This window comes from Salvelinus fontinalis, chromosome 6 (genome assembly GCF_029448725.1).
Source record: "Salvelinus fontinalis isolate EN_2023a chromosome 6, ASM2944872v1, whole genome shotgun sequence".
NCBI classification, from domain to species: domain Eukaryota; kingdom Metazoa; phylum Chordata; class Actinopteri; order Salmoniformes; family Salmonidae; genus Salvelinus; species Salvelinus fontinalis.
In genome coordinates, this window is record NC_074670.1 from 49214565 (window position 1) to 49239538 (window position 24974).

Below are 24974 nucleotides of genomic sequence, written 5' to 3' on the forward strand. Positions count from 1 at the left end.
TAGTTAAATAAAGGTTAAATAAAAATACATTGCATTCATGTAATAGTTTAACATTAAAATTGTCAAAAAGCAACAAAAAATAGCTTTTTTAGCAAAAAACTATTTCTCAATCATGAATTTTGCTTGGACTTTCTGGGAGTGGTCGGAGAGAGGAACCTAATGGGAGGGATATACAGTGTACAAAACATTAGGAACACCTTAATATTGAGTTGCCCCCCCCCCCCCCCTTTTCCCTCAGAACAGCCTCAATTCGTCAGAGCATGGACTCTACAAGGTGTCAAAAGTGTTCCTTAGGGATGCTTGCCCATGTTGACTCCAATGCTTCCCACAGTTGTCTCAATTGGGCTGGATGTCCTTTGGTTGGTTGACCATTCTTGATACACATGGGAAACTGTTGAACGCAAAACCCAGCAGCGTTGCAGTTCTTGACACACAAACCAGTGTGCCTGGCACCTACTGCCATACCCATTTCAAAGGCACTTAAATATTTTGTCTTGTCCATTCACCCTCTGAATGGCACACATACACAATCGATGTCTCAATTGTCTCAAGGAATAAAAATAATTATTTAACCTGTCTCCTGTGCTTCATCTACACTGATTGAAGTGGATTTAACACATGACATCAATAAGGGATAATAGCTTTCACCTGGATTCACCTAGTCCTAGACAGTCTATGTAATGAAGAGCCTGTGTTCCTAATGTTTTGTACAATCAGTGTATAACCTGAAAACTAGAGGTTGTTGGCAGAGAGATTTGGAACTCTGTTATTGGTCTATTAACTTATACTGCCTGGGGATGTCACCAGGCAAGCCAAAACGTCACCCATGCAAAACCTCCTGATTAAAAGGTCCTGTGTAAATTGTATTTTCAATCAACAACGATCAGGAAATAACACAAAAAAACTGAATTTTGACAGCCCTGGGCCATTAAATGTGCTACTATCTTGTACCAAATTATGCTTTAATGAAATGTAAAATACCTTGTAATTTCAGTACCGTAAAAATGTGCTACCAGTTTTTGCCTTGTATTATCAGCCCCAGACATGACACCCAACTACAATAATAACTCAGGTAGATATTACATAAGATGTCCCATTTATTTTATTTTAAAAATGGACACAGTATCTTTTCATATATTTTTAGTTTTTGAACATAATGTTGAAATAACAGTAAACAATCTTATCACCTAAAAGCATCTGTAAAACAATACATTTAGTGCAATTTACAGTTAAAACTATACAGTTAAAGACTTAAAAAACAAAATACCTTCTATTAGGAAAATAAAATAAAAATACAGAATTGACAACATAAGTCACATAAGCTCAAAATGGTCTAGAAATGCAGAGATTAAGATATTCAAATCACTGCACCAGCAGGAGTGGACCACATATCATGTTAAACATTTTGACACACAGGTAATACCACCAAGGTTCGAGAAGCACTTGAATGAGGCACAACGTGGAGTTTAGGCCTAATGACACCACTTTGGCCTGAAGGTTCATCGCACAGGCACAATTTACGCAGAAGCTGTAAACTTACTACGAGACGCACAAAAGCGACATTCAACACACAAAAAAATAGTACCTGGGCATTGACATCAACGCTGTTACGCAGTTTTCAGCGCAGCAAAATTGAGAAATCAAAAAAATATATATTTTTAAAATGGCACTTTTGTGGGTAAACACATTGAAAACCCTGATCAAACTGTGTTTCGATGCATTTACCAGCAATCAGTCATCACTTATCCCATGTCTTTTCATATCATCCCTTGGTGTGGACATTCTTCAGTCTTATGAAACGGGTTAAAGGGGCAAACATATTGGACTATCGCCATCATTGGTGTGGATTGCTTTTGGGGATGGAGTTATGTTGTGATTACAGCCTCACAGCAATTATTCTAAAATACTGTCTTTTTCAATGGGCACTGCAGAACAGAGCTGACCATTGACACCAAAGACAGATACCAAAGATACATATTGATCTGAAACACAATACTTACCTCTACATACTGTACATGCATAAACACTTTCTGCCTCTAAATGGAATAAACATGGACAGTATAAAAACTCTGTTTACCCATGTGACTTCTGTACACATGGTGTTAAAAGTACATGCATTTCACAACACAAAAGCTGTGTCCCCTCAGTCTTATATGGGTTCATTAACTTGTCATAAGTCTCTTGACTTGAATGGTGAAAGTATGGTACTGTATATAATGAATACCTATCCAATCCTTTCATTTACTAGTGGTCAGGAAGGAGAGGAGACAAGAAAAGGAAGCCATTGAGAGAATTGGAACACGGCCGATGAGGAACCACAGGTGAAATCACCATAGTGAGTAAGTCTAAATGGCCATGATGACCCAACAGTCTAGGACCCTATTCATTCAAGCCTAGCTGTCAATGCATATTTGATTTCCTGTAGTTGAAATCAAGAACATCAACTGCATGTCAATTCAAAAGCTTTCACACTGTATATAAAGGACTGCAGATTCAGACTCAACCCTGACATCCGCTTATCAGCTTTGATTGAATAGGGCCCGGAAGCTGCTAATGGGGTGAAAGATTCAAACGTTTTGCTACACACTAGCACCAAGCCACAAAAGTGAGTCAACTTATATACAACTTCAATAAAAAATAAAAAAACACACAAATACTGTTCCAGCTACATCACATGTCCTGGGATGTAAAAAAAAAAAAAAAAGAAGAACAAAAAAGAAGAGATCTTTCATATTATGGAGTCTTTTCATGATTGCATTTTCTTGTAAATTATACATCATCAGGAATGTGGACAAAGTGCTGACAACAAGAGAACAGGTACTCAGGCGTACTTTCTACTATGGATGAAACATGATCTCTAGGCCAACTAAATGACTGGAGAAATCCAATACAAGCCTCTAGTTTATAATGCATGTTTAGGATTGGCTAGTGGTCTCCTCCCTGCATTCATTCCATCAACTATAAAAAATGAGCAGCAACAGAGACAAGACAACATATGGAGTGCAACGTTTAAGTCATGATTCCTTTCAAACTTCCTACCTACAGCTTTCAGCTTTCCCGTCTCCCAATGATACTTATGTTTGGAATACATTTGTGAGGCCTTAAGTGTTGGTAAACACATTCTGCAGTGAGGGCAACTGCTACAGAGAAGGGTTGAGGTACTAAAATATGAGGTACTTAGCTACAGACTGAATATTAAGATGGGAGTGTGTTTGTGTGTGCGGCTGTACAGACTGTCGTAAGCCTTCACTTGAAAAGTGAAATATTGTCTCACATTAACCTCATAAAATTGTTATTGAATGGCCACTGTGGTTTTAGATGTATAGTCAGTTTTCTTTTCCTCTAATCTAATTTCGTATGAATTTTGCGATAAGCAAGTTTTTTTTTTACATTAGTACTTTGTAAAACCAAGCACAAGTGTCTGGACTATTTTACATTTTAATCCAGTATTTGGCACAGAGGACACTCTGAAGCAGCTCGATGTCTGAACTTTGAAAAGGCGACAATTACACTTTATTTTACAGTCTGGTATTAACTTTGATTTTACATGGAAGCAGTGTAATTACATCTTATAAATACACTACATGACCAAAGGTATGTGGACACCTGCTCGTCGAACATCTCATTCCAAAATCATGGGCATTAATACGGAGTTGGTCCCCGCTTTGCTGCTATAACAGCCTCCACTCTTCTGTTAGGCTTTCCATTAGATGTTGGAACATTGCTGCGGGGACATGCTTCAATTCAGCAACAAGAACATTAGTGAGGTCAGGCACTGATGTTGGGCGATTAGGCCTGGCTCGCAGTCAGCATTCCAATTCATCCCAAAGGTCAGGGCTCTGCGCAGGCCAGTCAAGTTCTTCCACACCTGTCTCAACAAATGGACCTCGCTTTGTGCATGGGGGGCTAGCCTGAACCATGAAAAACAGCCCCAGACCATTATTAGGGCAGGTAGCGTTCTCCTGGCATCTGCCATACCCAGATTAGTCCGTTGGACTGCCTGATAGTGAAGTGTGATTCATCACTCCAGAGAACATGGTTCAAGTGCTCCAGAGTCCAATGGGTTTCCACTCCAGCCGACGTTTGGCGTTGCGCATGGTGATCTTAGGCTTGTGTGAGGCTCCTTGGCGATGGAAACCCATTTCATGAAGCTCCCAACGAACAGTTCTTGTGCTGACGTTGCTTCCAGAGGCAGTTCGGAAACTCGGTAGTGAGTGTCGCAACAGAGGACAGACGATTTTTACGAGCTACACACCTCAGCACCTGGCGGTCCCGTTCTGTGGCCTACCAGTTCGCGGCTGAGCAGTTGCTCCTAGATGTTTCCACTTCACAATAACAGCACTTACAGTTGACCGGAAAACCTCTAGCAGGGCAGAAATTTGACAAACTGACTTGTTGGAAAGGTGGCATCCTTTGAGGGTGCCACGTTGAAAGTCACTGAGCTCTTCAGGAAGGCCATTCTACTGCCAATGTTTGTCTATGGAGATTGCATGGCGGTGTGCTCGATTTTATACACCTGTCAGAAATGGGTGTGGCTGAAATAGCCAAATCCACTCATTTGAAGGGGTGTCCACAAACGTTTGTGTGTGATGTACTATATATATATATATATATATATATATATAGTACATCTCGGTATCTTATTGATTCATTGTAACTACTTGGTACCAAATTCTACTTAGTACTTACTACTTGTTTCAAAATGTATTATTGAATCATTTTTAATAAGTACCAGATAGTACCACTATAAAATTGTTACCATGTATGTCGCTCATAAAATACCAGGCCATAACAACTCTGATGGACTGTAAAACAAAGAATAAACCAACGAATTAGACAAGAAGCTAATCTGAAGGATCCTAACAGGGGCAAACCGAACCCAACAACAGTGAAATTGATAAGCAGTAAGATGATAATGGGAGTGACTGCTAAATGTTTTGCCAATGTACCACTCTAGGAGCTATAAGTGCTAACTACACAAACCATCTGAGAATCTATTGGGCACACAGGCCACAGCTATTTAGAGCAGCCAACAGACCATCATGCTCTCACGGAGACACCAAGGAGCAGATGTTGGGGGGGGGGGACCTCATTGTCCCCCATCGCTGGACGAAGGGCTTTCAGATTGCCAGCCTAAAAGAGGGGCTGACTGCTTCTTCTGCTTGGACTTCCTCAGCATCCGCACCTGAACACAGCAACAAGAACACGATTACTTAATAGCTGTTGACTTTATAGAAAGGTATGAGAGGTTTGCAACCATAGTGAAGGATACCACAGTGAAATTGTAACTATTTGTCCCATTATAGTAACAAAAAACTGTTACCTTTGGGCCTGCTGCAGATATGATGATATGTCCGGGGGCCTGGATCCAGGGCTCTCCATCCACCTGCACAGGGATGGGCTTGGTCGCTGTGATACGCACGTAGTTGCCCTGGGCGAGACGGATCCCAGAGCGCATGCCACTTTGCACCTGGCCCTAGACAACACAACACACATTCCGTTGGCTTGCACGATTCTTTCCATTCTCCTTCGACCTCTCATTTCGCACACAGGACTGCCGCTGACTGGATGTTTTTTGTTTGTCACACCCTTCTCTGTAAATCCAAGACAATGTTGTGTGTGAAAAGGCCAGGAGGGCGGACGTTTCTGAGATACTGGATTTGGTGTGCCTGGCACCTCATTTAGCCCATTCTAACGTTCAAATAAAACTATAACTGAATGCCTCGATGTCTGATTTATACACTGCTCAAAAAAATAAAGGGAACACTTAAACAACACAATGTAACTCCAAGTCAATCACACTTCTGTGAAATCAAACTGTCCACTTAGCAAGCAACACTGATTGACAATAAATTTCACATGCTGTTGTGCAAATGGAATAGACAAAAGGTGAAAATTATAGGCAATTAGCAAGACACCCCCAAAAAAGGAGTGATTCTGCAGGTGGTGACCACAGACCATTTCTCAGTTCCTATGCTTCCTGGCTGATGTTTTGGTCACTTTTGAATGCTGGCGGTGCTCTCACTCTAGTGGTAGCATGAGACGGAGTCTACAACCCACACGAGTGGCTCAGGTAGTGCAGTTCATCCAGGATGGCACATCAATGCGAACTGTGGCAAAAAGGTTTGCTGTGTCTGTCAGCGTAGTGTCCAGAGCATGCAGGCGCTACGAGGAGACAGGCCAGTACATCAGGAGACGTGGAGGAGGCCGTAGGAGGGCAACAACCCAGCAGCAGGACCGCTACCTCCGCCTTTGAGCAGGAGGAGCACTGCCAGAGCCCTGCAAAATGACCTCCAGCAGGCCACAAAAAACTGTCCGGTGAGTGTATATACACTACATACAGTGCATTCAGAAAGTATTCAGACCCCTTGACTTTTTCCATATTTTGTTACGTCCTAATTCTAAAATGGATTAAATCGTTTTTCCCCCCCTCATCTTTATACACACAATACCCAATAATGACAAAATAGTTTTTTTTAAAGGTTTGCAAATTTATAAAAAATTCCAAACTTAAATTTCACATTGGCGTAACTATTCAGACCCATTACTCAGTACTTTGTTGAAGCACCTTTGGCAGCGATTACAGCCGAGAGTCTTCTTGGGTATGACACTACAAGCTTGGCACACCTGTATTTGGGAAGTTGCTCCCATTAGTCTCTGCAGATCCTCTCAAGCTGTCAGGTTGGATGGGGAGCGTTGCTGAACAGCTATTTTCAGGTCTCTCCAGAGATGTTCGATTGGGTTCAAGTAAGGACTCTAGCTGGGCCACTCAAGGACATTCAGAGATTTGTCCCAAAGCCACTCCTGCGTTGTTTTGGCTGTGTGCTTAGGGTTGTTGTCCTGTTGGAAGGTGAACCTTCGCCCCAGTCTGAGGTCCTGAGTGCTCTGGAGCAGGTTTTCATCAAGGATCTCTCTGTACTTTGCTCCAGTCATCTTTCCCCTTGATCCTGACTAGTCTTCCAGTCCCTGCCGCAGAAAAACAGCCCCACAGCATTTTGCTGCCACCACCATGTTTCACCGTAGGGATGGTGCCAGATTTCCTCCAGATGTGGCGCTTGGCATTCAGGCCAAAGAGTTCAATCTAGGCCTCCCGGGTGGCGCAGTGGTCTAGGGCACTGCATCGCAGTGCTAACTGCGCCACCAGAGTCTCTGGGTTCGCGCCCAGGCTCTGTCGCAGCCGGCCGCGACCGGGAGGTCCATGGGGCGACGCACAATTGGCATAGCGTCGTCCGGGGTAGGGAGTGTTTGGCCGGTAGGGATATCCTTGTTTCATCGCGCTCCAGCGACTCCTGTGGCGGGCCGGGCGCAGTGCGCGCCAACCAAGGGGGGCCAGGTACACAGTGTTTCCACCGACACATTGGTGCGGCTGGCTTCCGGGCTGTGTTAAGAAGCAGTACGGCTGGTTGGGTTGTGCTTCGGAGGACGCATGGCTTTCGACCTTCGTCTCTCCCGTGCCCGTACGGGAGTTGTAGCGATGAGACAGGGTAGTAATTACTAGCGATTGGATACCACGAAAAATTGGGGAGAAAATGGGATAAAAAATAATAAAAAAAATAATAAAAAAAATAATAAAAAATAAAATAAAAAAGTTCAATCTTGGTTTCATTAGACCAGAGAATCTTGTTTCTCATGGTCCAAGAGTCCTTCAGGTGCCTTATGGCAAACTGCAAGCGGGCTGTCATGTGCTTTTTACTGAGGAGTGGCTTCCGGCTGGCCAGTCTACCATAAAGGTCTGATTGGTGGAGTGCTGCAGAGATGGTTGTTCTTCTGGAAGGTTCCTCCATCTCTGGAGCTCTGTCAGAGTGACTATCGGGTTCTTGGTCACCTCCCTGAATAAGGCTCTTCTCCCCTGATTGCTCAGTTTGGCTGGGCGGCCAGCTCGAGGGAGAGCCTTGTTGGTTCCAAACTTCTCCATTTAAGAATGATGGAGGCCACAGTGTTCTTGAGGACCTTCAATGCTGCAGAAATGTTTTGGTACCCTTCCCCAGATCTTTGCCACGACACAATCCTGTCTTGGAGTCGCTAAGGACAATTGCTTCGACCTCACGGCTTGGTTTTTGTTCTGACATGCACTGTCAACTGTGGGACCTTAAATAGACAGGTGTGTGCCTTTCCAAATCATGTCCAACCAATTGAATTTACCACAGGTAGTCTCCAATCAAGTTGTAGAAACCTGATTGGATGATCAACGGAAACAGGATACACCTGAGCTCAATTTTGACTCTCATAGCAAAGGGTCTGAATACTTAATACATTTGCAACAACATTTTTTTTTACCTGTTTTCGCTTTGTCATTATGGGGTATATTTGGGGTAGATTGATGAGAAAAAAAACTAGATTTGATTCATTTCAGAATAAGGCTGTAAAGTAACAAAAAGTGAAAAAAGTCAAGAGGTCTGAATACTTTCCAAATGCACTGTATCAATGAGAGTTATTTACATTTTGATCTGGATAAAACATTTTGGATCACTGGGATCATTTTTTAGCTCTGATCCCTTCTTTGTGGCAACAGGACATACTCCGAGTAAGGAAAGACTTGTAGTGAGTGATTAACTCACCATGTGTACCACCCCAGTCACCCCCACCACCTCCAGCATGCCATCGTCAATGCGAGGTTTCCCGTAGCTCGAGTCACCCTCTGATCCCCACAGGTCTGCCCCGGAGCCCCAGCTACACACACACACACACACACACAGTTGTAAGTGCTGTGTTTCAGATCAATATGTACTGAAGGTGTAGGGGGCCAGTGTGCGAGGCCATTCTTGTTTAGGACCATGCATCTTAAAGTGAATGTCATGCGTCATGAGTGTCTGATTGTTAGCTGTGTGTAGAGTTTAGCCGTTTGTGTGTATTTCCTACCTGGGGATGTTTAGGAAGATGAGGCCTTCTATGCTGGGCAGTTCAATGTCTTGCTTGTCCACCTGTAGTTTGAGGACCTTGTGAAGGTTCCGTGTGTGACTCAGCTTCTGCAGACCCACCTTCAGGTACACACCTTTGTTGTGAAACCTACACAGGCACCAAAGATAAGTCGTTTTGGAGAAATTCCTTTTTTGGGGATTTTTTAAAGCAACTTCTCACCGGAGGTGGTTTCCTACCTGCTGTTGAACTTCCCAGGTTCCTCTTGACGGGCATGGTGGAAGTCCAGACTGACTTCAGCATCGATGCCCAGCCCAAAATAGTTGTTCATCTGCACTATCTGCAACAAGGAAGACCACAAGTTGAACGGCCACGCCAAAAAGTACACCCATACATCGATTAAAATGGCAATGTAGTTAAAACAATGGCAATAGTTATAACATAAATCATATATTTCTATATCTATTAATGTTTGTCAAGTTATTGTTTTGTGTGCATTGTTATATTGTGAAAGTAAACAATAAAAACTACAATTGCAAAAACATGAATCATATCTGCATTATTCTGATTGGACCTTTGGTGGTTCCAAGAAGCCGTTCTCCTTGCCGTCATCTGTGATCTCCTGTGCATCCAGCAGAATAGTCCAACGGTCTATCTGCACCTCCTCCGCCTCGTCCACAGATACCAGGATGTGGTGGGGGTCCTCTCCGCTGTAGCCCGCCCCCCAGCGCAGGATCCGCGCCAGGTCGTTACCTGATGGCATTAGGGGTGGGAATATTGTGAAAAAACGACTGATTGAAGCTAACTTATGCAAACTACAGCAATTAGAAGAGAAGGGTGTGTCCTCAGGGGTCCCGCCCACCTGTGCCGAGTGGGACGATGCCGACGGGGGGCTCGGGACAGACCAGCTTGTGTCTGATGGCCTCCAAGACTCCCAGGACCCAGCCCACTGTCCCATCTCCCCCACACACCAGCACCCGGAAGCGGGGCACCGCCCTAAACGTGTGGAGTCTGTGGAGGATATAAGAAAACAAAAACATAAAAGAGATTAGGTGGGGAGGGCCAACTGAATATTAGGATGTTGTTCTTAATGTTTGGTATACACATACATACATACATACATACATACATACATACACACACACAGTTGAAGTCGGAAGTTTACATACACTTACGTAGGTTGAAGTCAATAAAACTTGTTTTTCAACCATTCCACAAATTTCTTCTTAACAAACTATAGTTTTGGCAAGTCGGTTAGGACATCTACTTTGTGCACGACACAAGTAATTTTTCCAACGATTGTTTACAGACAGATTATTTCACTTACAATTCACTGTATCACAATTCCAGTTGGTCAGAGGTTTACATACACTAAGTTGACTGTGCCTTCAAACAGCTAGGGAAATCCCAGAAAATTATGTCATGTCTTTAGAAGCTTCTGGTAGGCTAATTGAGATCATTTGAGTCAATTGGAGGTGTATCTGTGGATGTATTTCAAGGCCTACCTTCAAACCCAGTGCCTCTTTGCTTGACATCATGGGGAAATCAAAAGAAATCAGCCAAGCCTCAGAAAAATAATTGTAGACCTAAACAAGTCTGGTTCATCCTTGGGAGCAACTTCCAAATGCCTGAAGGAACCACGTTCATCTGTACAAACAATAGTAAGCAAGTATAAACACCATGGGACCACGCAGCCGTCATACCGCTCTGGAAGGAGAAGCGTTCTGTCTCCTAGAGATGAACGTACTTTGGTGCGAAAAGTGTAAATAAATCCCAGAACAACAGCAAAGGACCTTGTGAAGAAGCTGGAGGAAACAGGTACAAAGGTATCTATATCCACAGTAAAACAAGTCCTATATCGACATAACCTGAAAGGCCACTCAGCAAGAAAGAAGCCACTGCTCCAAAACTGCCATAAAAAAATCCAGACTACGGTTTGCAACTGCACATGGGGACAAAGATCGTACTTTTTGGAGAAATGTCCTCTGGTCTGATGAAACAAAAATAGAACTGTTTGGCCATAATGACCATCGTTATGTTTGGAGGAAAAAGGGAGAGGCTTGCAAGCCGAAGAACACCATCCCAACCGTGAAGCATGGGGTTGGCAGCATCATGTTGTGGGGGTGCTTTGCTGCAGGAGGGACTGGTGCACTTCATAAAATAGATGGCATCATGAGGCAGGAAAATTACGTGGATATATTGAAGCAACATCTCAAGACATCAGTCAGGAAGTTAAAGCTTGGTTGCAAATGGGTCTTCCAAATGGACAATAACCCCAAGCATACTTCTAAAGTTGTGGAAAAATGGCTTAAGGACAAAAAAGTCAAGGTATTGGAGTGGCCATCACAAAGCCCTGACCTCAATCCTATAGAAAATGTGGGCAGAACTGAAAAAGCGTGTGCGAGCAAGGAGGCCTACAAACCGGACTCAGTTACACCAGCTCTGTCAGGAGGAATGGGCCAAAATTCTCCCAACTCATTGTTGGAAACTTGTGGAAGGCTACCTGAAACGTTTGACCCAAGTTAAACAATTTAAAGGCAATGCTACCAAATACTAATTGAGTGCATGTAAACATCTGACCCACTGGAAATGTGATGAAAGAAATAAAAGCTTAAATAAATCATGCTCTCTACTATTATTCTGACATTTCACATTCTTAAAATAAAGTGGTGATCCTAACTGACCTAAAACAGTGAATTTTTACTAGGATTAAAATGTCAGGAATTGTGAAAAACTGAGTTTAAATGTATTTGGCTAAGGTGTTTGTAAACTTCTGACTTCAACTGTATATATATTAGAGTCAATCATATATTCACTGGCTGACATTTCTCTGTGTCCGTGCCATGGCTCACAAAAATACATGATAGACAAAACTATTTCAAAGATCTTGCGGAAAATAAACATTGCACAACCCAGACCCCCCCTTCTACAAACACAACAGCTGTGACATCACACTGCTGAATGAGGATAACCACCATTTGTCTCACCCAGACAATGGTCCCCCATTGGTCATGTCAAACACTTGGTGGGGGTTCAGAAGCTTCCGTAAACCGTAGAGGAGCTCTCTGCCCTTCAGCTCACCGCTCTTGGGGTTGACAAACACCAGTAGGGGAGAGTCACCTTTGGGTAACTTGTTGTGCTGCAGGGAAGTTACAACAACAGCAATGTCAATGGAGTAAAGCAAGCCGGCTTCTTTAAAAGGTTAAGTTCACGTAAATTACACATTCAACTGGGATCTGGGTTTGTTTACGTCACATTGACGTAGCATTACCATGATCTCTGGTAGGACAAGAGAGGTGAGCTGCTGGTTGCTGACAGACGTGTCTTTGGCTAACATGTAGATCCTCTCAGCCTCAGAGAAACACGATATCTGCAACGCCACTGCACCTTCAACGCAGACAGATAGACAGGCAAACCTCAGAATCGATGAACCCCCACATTCAATGTTATGATGACATTTTGATGACCACTTTGTATGTAATGCACTAAAACTGCTCCGCATAGAAATCACTTATTATAATAAAGACATCACAAGATAAATGGCTGTGGGCCATACAGCAGGCTTGATATAAATTGACCATTTAGCTCTTGGGCAGTGTCAGCAGCAGTGGGGCACTCACAGTCTGTAAGAAAGGGACTTATGTAACACTGAATGGGGTAGGACCCTGCTGCAGTGGCCTGCGGCAAAAGAGCAGCGATTTGAGCAGTGTCAAGCAGAGACATAGCCCAGAACAGGCCGTCTGGGGATGATGTGGAATGAGGGCATAGGGAGGGAGACAGGGAGGGAATTGTGGGGAGAAGAGAGTTTGATACTTAGGGAGGGGACAGCAGGATTAGAGAGGGGGATAAGATGGAGGGGGGGGGGGTGGTGCTCCACTGGCTGTTTCCATGGCGACGTACACACCTTGGTTCCCGTAAACATGTGTGATGGTGACCAAGTGACCTATGGAGGAGAGCAAATTCGCATCTAGTCAGTTTTAAATAACATTTAAATCAACTATTGTCCATTTCAAGGAAAATGTTCAGGAGGATCTCTGTGGTAAAGTGAAACAAAGGGGGACAGCACTGAACCCTATGGGATTCTGTCCGTTTTATTTCTTGCAAAGGAGTGGAATCGTGATCCGACGTGTGTAGACTCACTCTTGATAGCTAAGTGCTCCTGTAGCAGGTCTGCATATCCCTCCTTGCTCAGCTGTACAGGCAGTCCCTCTAGCAGCAGGTTGACCTGCACAATCCTGTTCCTGCTCTCCACTATGTAGAAACGGGTCTGGTTCATCTGCCTCAGGGAGATCTGTCAGAAACAAAAAGACACAGCTATAAACACACACACAAACACTCCCCCAATTACCCATAAACTTGAATGTCAGTTTGAAGTTCCTCATACTGTACCTTCCTTATCTCCTGCAGTTTGTCCAGCAGCAGCTCGTGGCCTGTCAGCACTTGTCTCTGAACTGGGATGTGGAGAAAGAAAAAACACACACCGTCAATGAACTTTGATAAGATACAATAATGAAGGCATATAAACAAAGAGACTTCTTATTTTATGGAAAAGGCCAGCTTTGATGTTTAGGTCAGACATATTCCTGTTTCTTATTTCCTTACCTTGCTTACTGCCCATATAAACCTCCACAATATTGAAGCTTGATGGGTCTTCATCCTGGAGAAAAGAGTATCACCAAACAAGAGTATTGAACTAGTATTGTCATTAACAGATATATTTTATAGTCAGAGCAATAGTTCAACCATTAATTGAAACTTCCGGGTACAATACATTTAAATATTAGGCATATAGCAGACGTGTTATCCAGAGCATCTTACAGGAGCAATTAGGGTTAAGTGCTTTGCTCAAGGGCACATCAAGAGATTTTCACCTAGTCGGGTCAGGGATTTGAACCAGCGAGTTACTGGCCCAACGCTCTTAACCGATAGGCTACCTGCCGCCCATACAATACTTGTGCCAAGTTGTATTTAAGATAGAGTGGTTGTGTTATGTTGGTGACCTGCTGGTAACCTGTACCTGTTTTCCCAGTTGAGTGAGGACCTCCTTAATGACAGAATCCACAGTGCTGTTCTTGGAGATGGATATGTATGCCACAATAACCCTGTAAACAGACCCAGGCAGTAGCGATGGAAGATATCAAAAGGTATGGTATGAGGGCAACTGTCACCTAGTCGGCTCGGGGATTCGAACCAGCAACCTTTGCATTACTGGCCCAATGCTCTTTTGACCAAAGCATTTTCTGATGCCTAATGAGTCCTTTGAGATTAACTCACTAGCGCATTTGAGATTTGCGCTAGTGATGTGGTTATATCAGCTGGGCGAACGGGTTTAGGTTCATTAAATAGTGTGGATGAAGGGCGAGTTGAATAAAGAGAAAATAATACGTTAAAAAATCCATACATTCTTGTGCAATTTACATCTATAGACTACATTGAGGTTTTTCTTTAAATATTTTAGGCTATCTGGTATTAGTGCGTAAGCCTAAGCTTTAAGATCTAAGTGCACATGCACCAAATAGCCTACACACCAATCACCAAATGCTTTTGGGAATGGGCAGAAAAAGTTCATGTCAATCCACGGAAGCAAAATGGACAATGTCACAGTTTAATACAAGAGAAAAGCTGCAACATGGAGAGTTGAAACTAAAAAGGGAGGGCCAGAAAAGTAATGTTTGGGAAAGATTTCGTGAAGTGGGAAAATAGAATTATAGCAGTACGGGCCAGCTATGTTATGTGATGATTGTGAGGCGCTACACAAATTCGACAGCCACAAGACGGGGACTTCAAATAGGCCTATGGCAGGTCATCGGAACTGTGGCCTACTGTTCAGATGGGTTACATGGAAACTGTAGGTCTATAACCTCTCACACAGCCTTAATATGAACTCCCGCAGAATTAAGCATTTCTTGCAGTAAAATGTGCAAAATTTTGACTCTGGAACAGGAGTGGAGAAATATGATTTATTTCAGCATCTTGAGAGAATGCGATTGCGCAGTTAGATACAGTCTGTAGAGGTGCTATCTTTACCAGAATCATAAAAGCTGAAAGTATTTCAACCACATAAAGTATGCATCCAAGCCGAACTGAAATCTTATCAGAAACATGTTGGGTCATTTTCACAGCTTTCCATTTTCTTACAACCGGTCAAACTGATGTCATTTGGAAATTTTGCACAGAAAATCTTTTCAGTTTTGTTTTTGTAATTGCATTTTCTCTCCGGTCTCTAAACGTCTTTGCTCCATTAAAGAAGATGAAAAAAATGATTTGTTTGCATCCCTGTTAGTGAGCATTTCTCCTTTGCCAAGATAATACATCCACCTGACAGATATGACATATCAAGAAGCTGATTAAACAACATGATCATTACACAGGTGCACCTTGTGCTGGGGACAATAAAAGGCCACTCTAAAATGTGCAATTTTGTCACACAACACAATGCGTGCAATTGGCATGCTGACTGCAGGAATGTTCACCAGAGCTGTTGCCAAATAATTGAATGTTCATTTCTCTACCATAAGCCGCCTCCAACGTTGTTTTAGAGAATTTGTCAGTACATCCAATCGGCCTCACAACTGCAGACCATGTGTATGGCGTCGTGTGGGTGAGCGGTCTGCTGATGTCAACGTTGTGAATAGAGTGCCCCCTGGTGGCGGTGGGGTTATGGTATGGGCAAGCATAAGCTACCGACAACAAACACAATTTAATTTTATCAACAGCAATTTGAATGGACAAAAATACCGTGACGAGATCCTGAGGCCCATTTTTTTAAGGTATCTGTGACCAACAGATGCATATCTGTATTCCCAGTCATGTGAAATCCATAGATTAGGGCCTAAATTATTTATTTCAATTGACTCATATGACCTGTAACTCAGTAAAATCTTTGAAATTGTTGTATATTGCGTTTATATTTTTGTTCAGTATAGATTGAAGCATTCATTCTGTTGATTTATGACATTCTGGTGAGCAGGGCTTTATTTAGTCTTCTAGGGCAACATATAATGACAGAAGAGAAGCTGCTTGTATCTAATTATAGACAAGTTGACTAACAAATAGCTTACCAAAACATTGGAAATTATAAGCAGAAACATATCTAAATCAGGCAAATCGTTCCGCCGTCTTTGACTAACCTACAGCACATTTTCTATATTAGCAGGTTAGGGTCAGGTGCAGGCCTCAGACTTTCCATTTATCACATATGGTTGGGCGGTTGCGGATGGGTTAATAGCAACTACAGGCGGGTGAACAAACAGCTGAGCCATGCATCACTAGTTTGCGCCATAACTGAGCAGTTTCCCTATACATTACTCACTTGAGCCAGCCGGCATAGATCTTGAGGACCTCGGTTTCCTGAGGTTTGGCCCTTAGGAGCCACGCCTCGGGCACATTCTCCTTAAAGATGGCCTTGCTATCGGGGGTGCCGTTATGGTTGAGGACGTCGTCATCGACTAGAGCCTGCTGGCTGTTGTCTTGGAGCTCATATTCCAGGTGGTCATCTGGGATGTAAAAGGCCCTCAACGCTGACTCCTGCAGACAAGGATTAGATCAGGGACTGGTGACCCTCCTCCTGGAGAGACCTATTGGATGTGCAGGCTTTTACTCTATCCCTGCTCTTAGAAACACACCTGGCCTGATTCTACTGATCAGGTGCATGTCAGACCCTTGATTAGATGAATCAGGTGTGTTAGAGCAGGGCTGGAGCCAAAGCCTGCTCTCCAGGAGGGTTGGCCTTGGATTAGGTTGTTCAAAACTATTGTTATTATCATCATTAGTGATGTTACTAGTGATAGTAGTGCGGTAGTATTGGTGATAATAGTATAAATATTATTAGTACCCGTTGTTGCTGTAGTAGTTCAACAATATTAGATCAGTATTACAGTAGTAGTAGTAGTAGGAGTTGTGGACACACAAATGAATGCACTCTTAAAACAAGGAAGCACTTAATTAATGTAGTGTAAATCTGTTTTTAGGGAATGGGGAGAATCTCACCACCACTTCCACATTCTTGGTTATCCGAGGAATGGAGACCAAACGGAAGTGGCTACGCTTGACTGCATCATCCCCATCAAACACCTTGAGAACCTGCTTCCCTGCAGTTTTGCACACACAAAAAAATATTTTGACCAATATGGTCAAATCTATGGACCTGTATGATTAGGATTAGGGTAGACTTGGATTTGATAATTAAGCATTAGCAAATGCTGCAAAACAGGAGCGGTAGGACAACTGTTAGCTTAGTGTCATGCTCTAAATAGCAAAGCTAAAGCATTTTAAAATAACTTTAAACCAGAAACGTTAGGGAATCTTTTTTCTAGCTGAAACATGGGAATAATCATACGTTTACATGTGGCTTCAATGGGGACATGCTTGGCTAAATACAGTGTGACAACTCATCCTGTACCTACCTGAATCTGGTGTGGTTGCCAGCTGGCTCTCTTTTGTAGGTTTGTCAGCATCTTCCAAGTTATCTGATGAAGCAAAGTTCAAGTTTTCGGTACGTGAAAACAAACAATGATGAAGTAGAATGAACGTTGCATTTGCTACAGGTTTTTCCCATATACTTTACATTGCACACAGAAGTGAAACAAACAGTCTACTGAAGAATGGATGCCTTTTTCATTTCAGGTTAAAGCCAAACACAGTTTTATCATTGCTCATCTTGTTTGACAAATGGCTTGTGACTCATCTTGCCTGATGTAGAACAAGTGACCAACATGTTGACACTTGCTCCAAGCACCTCTCATTCCTGGCAGCCTAGGTGCCCAAGTACAAATGCTTACAAAAGGGAGTGCAAAGTTGACTGTGTGGAGTTAGCGGTGAATGAATTAAACCTATGTCTTACATTGTCATAATGGAAACAAATTTTCTTGATTTACACTGAACCAAATTATAAATGCAGCATTCAAAAATGTCAAAGATATTACTGAGTTATAGTTCATAAAAGGAAATCAGTCAATTTAAATAAGTTCATTAGGCCATAATCTATGGATTTCACATGACTGGGAATACAGATAATGATTTATTTCAGCTTTTATTTCTTTCATCACATTCCCAGTGGGTCAGAAGTTTACGTACACTAAATTAGTATTTGGTAGCATTGCCTTTAAATTGTTTAACACGGGTCAAACGTTGCGGGTAGCCTTCCACAAGCTTCCCACAATAAGTTGGGTGAATTTTGGCCCATTCCTCCTGACAGAGCTGGTGTAACTGAGTCAGGTTTGTAGGCCACCTAGCTCGCACACGCTTTTTTAGTTCTGCCCACAAATTTTCTATGGGATTGAGGTCAGGGCTTTGTGATGGCCACTCCAATACCTTGACTTTGTTGTCCTTAAGCCATTTTGCCACAACTTTAGAAGTATTGGGGTCATTGTTCATTTGGAAGACCCATTTGCAACCAAGCTTTAACTTCCTGATTGATGTCTTGAGATGTTGCTTCAATATATCCACATCATTTTCCTGCCTCATGATGCCATCTATCTTGTGAAGTGCACCAGTCCCTCCTGCAGCAAAGCACCCCCACAACATGATGCTGCCACCCTGTGCTTCACAGTTGGGATGTTGTTCTTCAGCTTGCAAGCCTCTCCCTTTTTCCTCCAAACATATCGATGGTCATTATGGCCAAACAGTTCTATTTTTGTTTCATCAGACCAGAGGACATTCTCCAAAAAGAACAATCTTTGTCCCCATGCGCAGTTGCAAATCGCAGTCTGGCTTTTTTATGGCAGTTTTGGAGCAGTGGCTGATTCCTTGCTGAGTTGCCTTCAGGTTATGTCGATATAGGACTTGTTTTACTGTGGATATAGATACTTTTGTACCGGTTTCCTCCAGCTTCTTCACAAGGTCCTTTGCTGTTGTTCTGGGATTTATTTATACTTTTCGCACCAAAGTACGTTCATCTCTAGGAGACAACACGTCTCCTCCCTGAGCGGTATGATGGCTGCGTGGTCCCATGGTGTTTATACTTGCGTACTATTGTTTGTACAGATGAACGTGGTACCTTCAGGCGTTTGGAAATTGCTCCCAAGTGTAACGGATGTGAAATGGCTAGCTAGTTAGCGGGTACGCGCTAGTAGCATTTCAATCAGTTACGTCACTTGCTCTGAGACTTAATTAAGTAGTGTTGCCCCTTGCTTTGCAAGGGCCTCGGCCTTTGTGGAGCGATGGGTAACGACCGTGCTTCGTGGGCGACCGTTGTCGATGTGTGCAGAGGGTCCCTGGTTCGCGCCCGTGTCGGGGCGAGGGGACGGTTTAAAGTTATACTGTTACATTGATGCTGTTGACCCGGATCACTGGTTGCTGCGGAAAAAGAGGAGGTTGAAAGGGGGGTGAGTGTAACGGATGTGAAATGGCTAGCTAGTTAGCGGGTACGCGCTAGTAGCATTTCAATCAGTTACGTCACTTGCTCTGAGACTTAATTAAGTAGTGTTGCCCCTTGCTTTGCAAGGGCCGCGGCTTTTGTGGAGCGATGGGTAACGACTGTGCTTCGTGGGCGACCGTTGATGATGTGTGCAGAGGGTCCCTGGTTCGCGCCCGTGTCGGGGCGAGGGGACGGTTTAAAGTTATACTGTTACACAAGGATGAACCAGACTTGTGGAGGTCTACAATTTTTTTCTGAGGTCTTGACTGATTTCTTTAGATTTTCCCATGATGTCAAGCCTAGAGACACTGAGTTTGAAGGTAGGCCTTGAAATACATCCACAGGTACACCTCCAATTGACTCAAATGATGTCAATCAGAAGCTTCTAAGGCCATGACATCATTTTCTGGAATTTTCCAAGCTGTTTAAAGGCACAGTCAACTTAGTGTATGTAACCTTCTGACCCACTGGAATTGTGATACAGTGAATTATATGTGAAATAATCTGTCTGTAAACAATTGTTGGAAAAATGGATATTGGCGGGAACTGAACTGGAAAAAGCTGTCGTACAAGTCGATCCAGAGCATCCCAAACTTGCTCAATGGGTGACATGTCTGGTGAGCATGCAGGCCATGGAAAAACTGAGACATTTTCAGCTTCCAGGAATTGTGTACAGATCTTTGCGACATGGGGCCGTGCATTATCATGAAACATGAGGTGATTGCGGTGGATGAATGGCACGACAATGAGCCTCAGGATCTCGTCACGGTGTCTCTGAGCATTCGAATTGCCATCGATAAAACGGCATTGTGTTCGTTGTCCATAGCTTATGCCTGCCCATACCACAACTGCACAGCCAGCATGGGGCATTCTGTTCACAATATTGACATCAGAAAACCGCTTGCCCACACAACGCCATACCGGGGATTCATCTGTGAAGAGCACACTTCTCCTGCGTTTCTGGCAAGAGCTCTGGTGGACATTCCAGCAGTCAGCATGCCTGTTGCACTCTTTCAAAACATCTGTGGCAATGTGTTGTGTGACAAAACTACATTTTAGACTGGCATTATATTGTACCCAGCACAAGGTGCACCTGTGTAATGATCATGCTGTTTAATCAGCTTCTTGATATGCCACACCTGTTAGGTGGATTGATTATCTTTGTAAAGGAAAAATGCTTACTAACAGGGATGTAAACAAATTGTTGTGCATATGGAACATTTCTTGGATCTTTTATTTCAGCTCATGAAACATGGGACCAACTGTTTACATGTTGCGGTTATTGTTTTGTTCAGTATAGTTTCCAATGTGTATATTTTTTGTCCAATTTAATATTCCTTTGTATGTACATTTCTGTGAGTGAAACAGTGCTGAGAGGATGTGACTTTGGGTAGGGGGAGTGGAGGGGTAATGGATGTTGGAGACCACAAGCTTACCCAGCTCATTCTGGTAGCTCTCAGAGATGCGGTAGCAGTGCATCTTGCTAAAGTTCCTCGAGCATATTCGCACACAAGCAGGGTGAAGAAGCATGTTGCGTAGCCGTCCCAGACTGCACTCTGGGGCCACGATGAGATAACAGGCAGCGTGTGTCTGCAAAGTATGACACAAACACTGTTAAAATAAGCACATGCAACATGCTGTCTGGCATTATTAGCTACAATAGTTTTTTTGTGGAGGCACTTTTATTTTCGTTTTGAGTCTTACCGTAATACCACACCACTGACACCGCATCCCCGCCAGGACGTCTGAGGAGCTACAGGTGCGCCGGCAGACCTCACAGCGTGCACCTAAAGGAATGTTCCCCTCCCGCCAGTGGTGGGGGAACGTATCCTTGGCCAAGAGGATAAAAAATAAAATAATAATAATAATTTAAAAGACAACCGAGAGCGATGCGTTACAATAAACAAAAAGTAGACCAGTCAAAACATAGGAAGAAACTCATTATCCTGTTGGATGTGCTTTTATGTTAATCTAAAAGGACCAAACATATTTGGTATTGCTCAGCACAGCTGTCATTTCTCTCAGGCCGTTCCAGTGTTATTTCTCAGAATCAGGCCCTTGAAGCCTCTCTATGGAACTCTCTATGGAGGATTCGTCCCTTGACAGTGGCAGGTGATAAGTGTGAAGTGCCCAGTGCATTCAAAAATGTGATTTTCCTGTGTTTTATATATATTTTTCACACTACGGAGGTTGGAATAATACTGTGAAATACTGCCTGAAATTTCAGCCTGTTTTGGTGCGATGGAGTTTTGGCCTACCTGGTGACATCAATAGGCAGTAAATTATTTATTAGACCAATAACAGAGTTCCAAACCTCTCTGTCAGCTATTTTTCAGCTTTCCCCTCCCCATTCAGACCACTCCTAGCAAAAATCTTGCTTCAGAAATTGCTCTGCTTCTTTTTGCCCATTGTAATTGAAAACAATCACAGTACGGTATTTAATTGTTACCCAGAAATGATTTGATATTGAGATAAGAATGGCGGCATTGGACTTTCATTTTAACTCAAAAGTGCACTTGTCTTTTGTTTAGCTGGGGATGCCACTGGGGAAATTAATTGAACATTGTGAACAGAATGCACCTTTTAGACAGAAGGCTTGTGATACTTACAAAGTCCTCACTCCCATCCTGGTGACAGAGACGGCAGTCGCCACAACTGAACGTAGCACAGTCATAGTGGGCATGCAGCTCACAAACTGAAAGCAGAACCAATGGTTACGTTACTTCTGTAAAAGTCACTACTACCACTGATGGACTGGCTCCCAATCAGATTTCCCCCAAGGAAGTTGAAATACAATTTGAATGTACATAGAATGTACTTTATGTGTGTAAACTTGTGCGTTTACTCTGTCATGTAGCCTATCTACACATACGCTGAGGTTTAGCTTGCTAGATTTCACTCATTTGTTACATCATGACCTGTACACTTCTACAAAGTGAACCTGCAAAACTTTGGCCATAAGTTGAACATTGTATGTTGTGAAAGCTCTTAAAAACCAACCTTCACAACGAACGGCAGTGTTTCCCTCCAGATGCTTTCGACACACACAGCAGAATCTCTTTTTCTGCCCTGCTGGACCAAAGCAATGGGCGACAGGGACCTGGAGTTCACAAATGGACAAAAAAGGAATATGACCAAAAATACCATGACAGAGGATTGCCGTGCCAGGGTGCACTCAACAGGAGCATGCACTCAACAGGAGCATGCACTCAACAGGAGCATGCACTCAACAGGAGCATGCACTCAACAGGAGCATGCACTCAACAGGAGCATGCACTCAACAGGAGCATGCACTCAACAGGAGCATGCACTCAACAGGAGCATGCACTCAACAGGAGCATGCACTCACTCATCAGATCACAGGCAGTAACAGAGCAGTGTAACTTTATGGTGTCAGTGTCACTCACCTGCACCTGTGTTGGAGCCATGCATGAACACACAGTCCTCACCATCTTCAGGCACTTTTCATGGCACATAAAGTTACACACTAGCGGTGGGAGGAGACACCAAATACCAGAGTCAGTCAGTCGAGGAGCATCAGAAACGAGGCTATCCAAATTCCCATTCATATTCTTGTAATTAGATTTTTGTTGTAACATCGTCTATGAACCACCTTCAGTGTTTCCCCTATCTTTTTTTTCGCAGCTGTGTACCGCTAGCTAAGATACAGTAATGTTATGCTAGTTAAAAAATTGTTTTGTTAATATAGGATTGGCTGGTGATGTCATTAAGATCAAGATATCAAATTAAACTGTCCTCAATTTTCAGGTGAATTTCAAAGTAAGAGAACATAATTAAATGTTTATGTATTTTGGAATAGAATGTCCCTTTACCACCCCTGCTGAAATAAATCCTAAAGGGAAACATTTCCTTTCTATAAGCTAATGCATTATAAATGCATTAGTAATGCCTTCACCCAATAACGCATTATGGTATTTGCTAAGCATTCACAGTAGCCTAATAGATCCACGTATCTTCAAACTCAGTCATAGTGCATTACATAGAGCAGAGGTTCGTCACAAAGGAGCAGTCGACCTCAAGCTGGCTAGGGAGGCTTTAGTCCTTGTGCATCCATTGCCCTCTAATAAGGCAACCTGTCTAACAACAGAGTTCATGATAAGAATCCAATTTCATGGAGGCGACACGCAGTATACGCTTCAGGTACTAGTCTAGCATAGTTTTGCTAGAATTTGACACATTAACAAATAGGCTGTTACCTCATTTAAGTAGGCACATTAGTCTAAAATATAGCACCATTGTAGCATTATACATTTTTTATGCTGTGTCTAGGGTGATATGCTTTTACAGATGCTCTGCCTCTGCTCTCCAGCGTCCAGGCCCCTGTTGCCATGCCGACCAGTTAAAGTATATCTGCAGCTGATTGCGCAACAGAGGCTTTGAATCTCCCCTCTCCACTCTGCATGGTTAACACTGTGTGTTATCCATCATCTTCTGTTGTGTTGTGCAGTGCTGCTCCTATATGCTTTAGTGCTAGGCGAGGGGGTAGCTTCGCTTACTACATGTTCTATTCACGTTTTCAATCTTTTTCAAGGGAGCAACATTTTCTGATGTCAACCATGTAGGAAAAGAGAGGGAATTTACTAAATTCACATTAATTGATAGAATCACAATGTTAGTCTGTGCATGATGATGGCATAGCCCTAAAAGCCAGTGATTTTCCACATACAAACAAACTCATTGGACACACAGAACCAAGGCACTTTTTCTCAAGAATCAAAAACAACCGTCACGTTCAAGTAAACCAACCTACCTTCACAAATGAATCCGTTAAGACCCCATATGAAATCACTGCAGTTGTGGCAGAACGTTGGCTTGGTGAGAGTCACTTTCCTAAAACTGTGTCCGGGTGCGCTGACCTGGTACCTTGAGCGAGAGCCAGGGGACTGTGGAGGCTTTTCCCTCCCGAACAAGGGGCTAACGAGTGGGCTTTCCATTATGGAATGATCATTCTTAGCTCGAGCGCTGTCTGCCATCGTATCTGTGCATCACAAGGGTCGCGTACAATGAAAACATAGTTAGTTCAAATATGTTTCCGCTGGTAAACTAGCGCGCTCCAAGCAACGCGTTATCCCGCGCGGCTGTGTCATTCATTAAGTTACACCTTGGAACCAGATGCGCCAGCTGCTGAAGCCATAGCGGTCATGCAGTCGGCGAGCTAGCTAACAACAATAACGTTGGACATGGCAGTTAACTGCATTGCAAAACATTTTATAAAAAATAAGTCTTGAATGATCCAGAACGACGGTTAATTCACAACAATACACTTCACCTGAGTCTTGTCGCTCGTCACCTGGAAACATTAAAAATAAGCTTACTGGCTAACGTTAGCTAGCAAGCTACATTTGCTCGCGAAAAGAATAAGAGGAAGAAACGAAAATCCATCAAAAACAAAGTGTCAAGCTAACTAATTATCACATTTTTACGCCCACATAACTAATAAGCTCATTTTGAAGCCCGCCGTTTTCATAGCTCTGTGTAGTCGTTTACATCCACCCTCAGCGTCCAGGCAAAATGAGTGAGTGACTATCGTAAGAGAATATTAACAAAGACAGCACAGTATGAAGATAAGCAGAAACTGCTTATCCAATAGAAATCCCCGATAACGTTTGTAGGCGATGTCATGGCGACGTTGGCTAGCTAAACTCAGACGCAGAAACACGTCGGTTTAACTGTCGTCTCCAAGTACCCCTGACGGCAATGAATTTAAACTATGTCAACTGGGTGATGATACCGCCATATT

The 24974-nt window shown here is 43.1% G+C and overlaps 1 protein-coding gene across 4 annotated transcripts; it reads right to left on the reverse strand.

The window, feature by feature from the left end:
• Positions 1 to 1075: 1075 nt before the first annotated feature.
• On the reverse strand, positions 1076 to 24974 carry LOC129857997 (diacylglycerol kinase theta-like). Of its 4 annotated transcripts, none has more exons than XM_055926826.1 (24): positions 24504 to 24974; positions 23985 to 24212; positions 22621 to 22700; positions 22214 to 22313; positions 21823 to 21908; positions 20918 to 21043; positions 20650 to 20803; positions 17262 to 17324; positions 16846 to 16946; positions 16169 to 16383; positions 13874 to 13958; positions 13459 to 13513; positions 13246 to 13307; positions 12997 to 13147; positions 12761 to 12799; positions 12128 to 12243; positions 11844 to 11995; positions 9719 to 9867; positions 9431 to 9609; positions 9096 to 9196; positions 8860 to 9006; positions 8559 to 8670; positions 5324 to 5476; positions 1076 to 5185 (listed from the first exon to the last, which is right to left on the reverse strand). In XM_055926826.1, exons 1-24 carry the CDS (start codon positions 24532 to 24534, stop codon positions 5090 to 5092), a joined length of 2781 nt encoding a protein of 926 aa, XP_055782801.1. In that variant the 5' UTR covers positions 24535 to 24974; the 3' UTR covers positions 1076 to 5089. The 4 variants fall into 4 exon arrangements, with proteins under 4 accessions (XP_055782801.1, XP_055782800.1, XP_055782803.1 ...); XM_055926825.1 differs by having other exon boundaries at positions 20918 to 21048; positions 21822 to 21908; XM_055926827.1 differs by lacking the exon at positions 1076 to 5185 and having other exon boundaries at positions 5383 to 6291; positions 20918 to 21048; positions 21822 to 21908.